The sequence below is a fragment of the Chelonoidis abingdonii genome, chromosome 4 (genome assembly GCF_003597395.2).
Source record: "Chelonoidis abingdonii isolate Lonesome George chromosome 4, CheloAbing_2.0, whole genome shotgun sequence".
Taxonomy (NCBI): Eukaryota; Metazoa; Chordata; order Testudines; family Testudinidae; genus Chelonoidis; species Chelonoidis abingdonii.
Window position 1 is genome coordinate 43,857,290 of NC_133772.1, and position 7,160 is coordinate 43,864,449.

Genomic DNA, 7,160 nt, shown 5'->3' on the forward strand with positions numbered 1-7,160 from the left:
GAGCCTCTGGAGCGGTCAACCCAGCTGTTTATGGGTCTGATCCAAAGCCCACTGAAGTCAGTGGAAAGTTATGACTTCCAGAGACTGCCATTGACTTCAATGGGCTTTGGATCAAGTCTTTCATGGACACTAAATGCACTTAGGAAATGTTTTTCTTTATTTAAAAATAGAACAGATTAAAGGCCAATAAATAAAACCAACCAGCCCAATCTCATTGTACAGACTTTGTCCTGTGGTTCTAAAGGTTTACACAGATAAGCAGGGCATGGATTAAGGCCTTTATTTTTAATCTCATATGACTCAGCTCAATAATAATTAGCTTTTCATCTGCTTCTGTGGGCCTCCCTGCACTGCACAGATGCAGCAGCTAACCTTGGTTCCTTACAGAAAATTATCTCTGGGAATTGATTTCCGAGCAAGGATATTCATATCTCACTTACTCTTCCGTATCTTCATCACCGGGATGCACAGCTGTTGAAGAACCTCGGTCCAATCCACTGTCGTGTTGAATAGCTCACCATTGAAAGAGCACTATCAATATATATTGTTCTGTACATTTTTGGTCAGAGTTTCCTCTGTTGAAATCCCTGTTTGAGGGGCAGGGAGTATGGAGGAGAAGAGAGAGAGAGAGAAGAAGTCTGTGTACAGTTCTTCTCTGAAAGTATTAGGATAATTAAGTAAATTACATTTCTGTTTATAGAAATAGTTATCCCTTAGTATCTCAAGATTTCAATTAGACTGTAGCTTTTCTTCAAAGTTTAATCAAATGGGCCAGGGAAAGTGATAGAAATATCCTACAGGTGATATTCAAGCAGTGGGGGATGCGGGATTGAGATATTCTGCAGGCCAATTGTTACGCCCAGAAGCATCCTCAATGGACAGTCCACAATGGATGCATTTCAGAAAAGATACATCTTTCTCTGAGGGAATGTACCAGTATTTAATAGAATGAAATCAAAGCTTAGTAAAACTTCACCATTTTCCATCTCTGCTTCCTTCTAGAAGTTTTTCACTCTGTGTTCTTGAACTTATTCATTTTAAGAATCTCATCTTTTAACAGCCATTTCCAGCCAGCCTTTCCTGTACCAACTAGAATGCATTGACTAATGTTTTCAAAAACAGCTGCAAAGTATAATTCCCTGGCACCTCATATTTTTTAATTTTCTATATCTGCTTCCCCACCAGTTGTACAAAGCATTTGATCAAAACAGCACTTTCTCTACAGTGGGAAAACATTGTAGTCTCTTTTGAAATTATCCAGGTATATTGGTGTTTTACTCAGTCTTACTGTCTTTTACCATCCCCTTTACTACTTGGATGATAGCCAGAAATGCATAGATTTCTCCTACTTGTGCTGGTTTAAATACCTTTCACTACTTTCCAGCAGATATTCTGGACAATAATTTTTCTGTCGTCATTCATCAAGTTATTTTTTCTTTTTTTTTTTTTTAATAAAATCTGCTACATCTTTTTGTGTATAATTGTTTCTCTTCTTGGAATCTTAGAATTGCTATGATCGCTAAATCCAAGACAGAGCAATATTGTGGTTTGTTTCTTGCTGCTCTAAGCAGGCTACTTGTGTTGCGGGACAGCAGCCTCTATAGGACGATTACTCTGCTGCTTATGTAGATGAGTGGGGGTGGGTAGCTTTGAATCTGCCCCTCAGTATAGCTGATTTGAAACATAGAGGGAAGTATTTTATGCCAGGTAAAGGGCTACTGCAGATTACTTTCTCACTGAAGCAAGGAGGAAACCAGACTCTCAAACTGTAGCTCTGTGAGGATACGTCTATGCTGCAATTAGACACCTACGGTCACCCCTTGCCAGCTGACTTGCAATCATGGGGCTTGGGCTAAGGGGCTGTTTAAGGGGCTCTGGGATCCTTTAACCTTGCAGGGTCCTAGAGCTTCACCCTGAGCCCAAATGTCTACATCACAATTAAACAGCCCCTTAGCCCGAGCCCTGCGAGCCCAAGTCAGTTGGCACAGGCCAGCCAGGGGTTTTCAATTGCAATGTAGACATACCCTAAGATGCAGTTTAGTTCCAGGTCTTCTCCTGGGGCAGCACAGACATGCTCAAAATATATTCCAGGCTTATGGTAAATCCACAGTCTAGCTCTTAATAATCCTGACATTATATTTCTCGAAACAGCAGATTCTCTTTTTAAAATAGTTTGAAATAAAATTAGAGAAATTTAGAGGGCTAGGTACAGTGGAACTATGAAGTGGGGGGAGAGGCAGTAGGGAGCTAGTTACTTCTCCCTGATTCTGAGACTAGCTCTGGCCCCAGTGTAATTTAGAGCAGCTATGGGGCTGCTCTAAAATGCACCATCGACAAAGGGCCTTTAATGGACCCAACGCCAATGGAAGTGGACTCCACAACACTCCATGCACACACCCCAATAAACCTACCAAGTTGGACTGGGAGTGGGCACAGACATAGGACCTGGCTGCCATGCATTTGCACCAGCAGGGGTTTCCCCTCAGACAGGGAGGGGTCTGTCTGCTTGGAATTTTGTGGCCTGGGGTCACATCAAGGGGTCGTTATGCCATTGGAAATCTGTCCCAAAGAACACAATACAAGTTTCAGTCACAAGTTGTGTCTGACAAAAAGATCATTCCGAGTAGGAATTTGCATGTTAAAGCAGTTAGCACAGATAGACATTTTAGAAGTTTGTCTTTATGCTCTTTAAAAAAAAACACTTTTAATTATTCTCTTCAGCACTAAGTTCTGCTTCGCGGTTCCCTTTTGACACGTGGATCTTGCTCGTTAAGAGCCCAATTCCTCTAGCACTTGTACATTCCTAGCTAGAATATTAACAAGCCTCTCTAAAACTTGGATATGCTCCTACCATAATGAATGTATTCAGTATCTTGGTTTTCCCTTAGTAACAGAAGTTTGCATGTATAGGAGGGAGTCATGCCAGTGCTAATTATGAAAAAGCTATTTTTAATACGTCATTCTTGTGCCATGTCTTCTTATTACTGTCTCAAATTCTGACACTGAAAGATGTTTCACTTTGTTTTTGTAGGTAATGCAAATGGACCAGAAATTAAACCTCATTACAGATATGCTGCATCACCTGGTTTCCAACCAGCAGGATGGCCAAAGCAGTAACAGATCATCTCAGAGAAGCAACACCGTTAATTCAGATTTCTTCCTCCCTAACAACACCCTCCCTACTTATGAACAACTGACAGTACCAAGAAGAGTCCAAGATGACATATCCTGATATGGTAGAAATACAAGTGGTTGTTTTTCCCGTTTTAAATGGAACTGAAGGTTGTGAATCTGGAAAGAGTTAAATTTATCAGCCATATGGAACACACATGACTACTGTACCAATGTTTCTCGCCTCTGAAACACTCCTTCCAAAGACAATCAGTCAGATCAGATGAAGATTTATCAAGCTAACACACCTCAAGGCCTCTGTGCTGTGTTGTTTTAACACAGTACTTTCTTAAGTTCCATTTTTATTTTGTTCAAGAACAGTCGAGTGCAATTCATCATGGCACTGCAAGACCAAAACAATATAGAAGACAGACAAAATTGCAAGGAATTTATGGCTCCTTTTAAAGGAAATATAGTAATACTTGAACTTAGATAGCAATGTGTGCATTCTGTTTATGAATCTACTGATAGCAATATAGTTTTACTAGCTAGATTTTAAAGCAAAATGGGGTAATTTATGTTGATTTTATTGTATAAACATACCACTGACATTCTAGAGAATGACAAACCGCACAGTGAATTATTTTCTTTTCTCTGTTACATAAACACTTACCAGATAATGACTAGATTTTCTTTTTAATCTGTTTTTCTTCAGGGAAGAAGTAGTGGTTAATCTGAAACCATACTGTTTATAAAGGAAAGTGCTATAGATTTTTTTAAGATATGAAGTTTTCATGGGAGAAGGATAAAATACTTTAATGAAAAAAATAATTCTGCTTTCTAGAAAACTGCTGCCAAAGAGTTTATATATAAATGTTAACACAACTGTCTAAATGTGCTTGTCCAGAAAGATCTTTTAAAAACGAGTGTTCACTGCTTTTATATTTTTTCTATGTCTAATTTTTGTAGCATTACTTCCAAAAATGTTACAAGTAAATACATGCAAAAGTCTAAAGCAACTGGATCTTGTTGGTCAAGCGCTTGAATCCGCCAGTTATTGAGCATCCACAACTCCCATAGGAACCGAGGCCCCAATTCAGAAATGCATCTCTAGTCGGTACAGCATGTAAGCACATACATTAAGTCCTTAAGCATGTTTTTCCTGACTAGGGATAGATTTAAGCATGTGCCTAAGTGCTTTCCTGAATCAGGGACTCAAAACACTCAGCTCTCAACAGGAGACACTCAAAGCCCCCAAAGGCTTAGGCCCTGATTTAGGGGACCAAGGCCATTAAAACTAAAGACTCACATTGACTTGGTCATTCAGGCTCCAAATCCTACTTGTCACACTCAAACAAGTAGTCCCTACTAAAGTCAGTGGGCCAAATTCTGCCCTTATTTATGCCAGTGAAGTTAGTGGAGTTCCTCCACATTTATTTTTGTATTAATGAGAACAGAATTTGGCCCAGTGTCACTACTCACATGAGTGAGGTGAGCAGGATTTGGACTTAGGTGACTCAGAGTGAAATTCACCCCATACCAAAAGCCAGCATAAAGCCTGTCCACTTCAAAGGCTTCAGTAGGTCTTAAATGGTGCACAAGTTTTGTATTGGCTCTCTAAATATGGATGAAATTCACCCTGGTTGAGAGAGTGACTGAAAACTGGTGATTACAAAACAAATATTTAGGCCAAATTAATGACTAGGTTTATTGCAGGTAAATGAAGAGGAGAACAGATGGGGTAGGTCACAAACTCTTCTACTGCTGTAGCAATAGATATAAAAATCCAGGATCTGAATATTTAGTCCAGTACATTTGAAAGGAATTGGACTGTATTGCAAAACTGAGGCCCCATAGCTACTTAATATTACATAGCAGTTAACCTCACCACACTTTAACATATGAGTAACATGAAATACTTGTGCATATCGATTGAATTGAGCTCACAGGGTCGTATAGGTAATAGGTCTGGGCTTTGTTTTAAACATTTAACCTTCTAACATGTCTGAACTCAGTTGAATTATAGAGCAACGCATACTGTATCTCCTTACACCAACTGTTAAAATTATTCAGTCTTGCTGCTATACAGTAGATCATTTTAAGGGTGTAGAAATTTACAGTTGTAAACAGGGACTATTTCTGGGCATTATGTTTTATAGAAATCAAAAATAATTGTGATGATTTTGAATTTGTTTTTTAATGAAGTTCACTGTGTAATTTCAGGTTATTAATCTGACTGTTGATTTCCTAATAAAATACAGGATGGGAATACTATGACTTTGATTTGTTCTAAACTCCACAGACTTGGTACATTCCAGAAAGACTCATATTTTTTCTGGGTCTGTCACCATGGTGTGTGGGTGCCTTATTTGAAACACAAGATCTCAGTAAGAGTGACCAACTTTCATCCTCCGGTTCTGCCTGCATCTTAAGTAGAGAGCTGTGAAAACAGGATTTAATCTGTTGAGAAGATACAGGCAAAGAAATGTGTCCTGTAGCTCTTTCTGAAAGCAACCAGGTTCGTGCTTACACATATTTCCAGAGGCACGGGGCTTCTACCAAGAAAGCTCTGCCATCAGCACCCAAACCTTCCAAGATCATATCTTCATTTTCTTTCTGGCAGGTAAACCTCAGTACTAATGACATTGAACACAACACATTTCATGCCAAAGGATCCAAAAGCAAACACTTTACATATTGATATGTGAATGTATACATTTCAGAAACCACCTTCACCAAACTCCTGTTCTAAACTGTGTTCCTAAAAGATTTCAAACCTTGTAGTGGTTATTTCTCAGGTCTACAACTAGCTATTCCAGATCTGGATTCAGTTATTCCTTTCAGAAACATGGTACCAGCTCCTAAATCCTTTCTGACTTAACTCTTCATTCTGCAGGAGAGAGCGTCCTTCCAGGAGGAAGACTGATATCTTTTCCAAAGGAAGCATGGGCTCAAGTAACCACTGACATTTAGGGTCCTAGTCATTGTTGAAAGATTGCTCTGCCAGTGTAAAGAGGCCTTAAAGTGGCCTCTTTTACATTACCAGAGGCAAGTAAAGAGGCTTAGTGTAAAAGAGAATCATGTCCAATTTCTCCTCCATTTTCCCCACATCTGATTTTTTGTTATTCCTTCAGAAGAACCTCTTTATGATTTAAACCATCTATCTTCGTTCTTGGGCCCAAAAAAAGGGTTCAGAAACCGAAACTCATCACTGAATTTTGTTATAGGCAAGTATTTTGGAGGATTGTCTTCATGTTGAAAGTGAGTAGCAGAAGCAGGTGAAATTTTATGAAACAATTTTTGATTAATATCTTTAGTAATAATAAGGAACATTACAGGCAGTACTATAATCATATAACTGCATATAATCATTGAGACATCTGAACTGTTTTGTTAATGATTTGATAACTTGAAATGACTTCTTTATTTGCCATAGTTCATTTTATTGTCTGAGTAAAGGAAGCAGAACTGTGCTGTCTCAAATGAGAAGGTCACTCTCAGCTGAAAGGACCTCATTAAGCCACGGTCTTCAATGCCAGACCCCTGTGAAAGCAGAGAAAGTAGAGGTGTCCCAGATAGGAGGAGTGGACTCTCCCTAAGGGTTCCCAGTCTGGTTTAACCTGTTCTTCTCCACTATTCAAAGATAGAGATAAATAGGCTTCATTAGGAGTCTTTTGTTATTTTAAGTGCTCAAAAGAGCTGATAAGCACTTGTGGTGGGACAGCATCTCTGCCCAGCCTCAGAGCTGAAAATCACTAAGAGCTGGGTAGAACCTCAAGAGACTGATCTACAGAGAGGCAGGTGGTGACCAGCAAGTGGAACAGCAGCTGGTGAGGCGGCCAGCAGATCCCACAGCTCTTGCAGTGGCCAGCCAGAGTAAGTACTCAGATGGCAGAGCAAGCAAGGTGCCTTCTTCCCCAGATGGGAGGTGAACTCACACAGCTGCATCTCTGAACCCTGGGTCCTCACTGACCAAGGACAACCACCGTGAGTGGGGTATGGTGAGGGAGCAGAGAGGGGCACAGAAAAGGAACTGTTGGTTGTAGAAC

At 39.8% G+C, this 7,160-nt stretch overlaps 1 protein-coding gene across 1 annotated transcript in view; it reads left to right on the forward strand.

Moving 5' to 3' along the window:
- The window catches only part of KCNQ1 (potassium voltage-gated channel subfamily Q member 1), a 557,035-nt gene extending 551,662 nt beyond the window's left edge, over nucleotides 1–5,373 (forward strand). The window contains exon 16 of the mRNA XM_032770377.2: nucleotides 3,032–5,373. Coding sequence (XP_032626268.1) covers nucleotides 3,032–3,232 — 201 coding nt within the window. The 3' untranslated portion in view covers nucleotides 3,233–5,373. The remainder of the gene's footprint in view (nucleotides 1–3,031) is intronic.
- The last annotated feature ends 1,787 nt before the right edge of the window (nucleotides 5,374–7,160 follow it).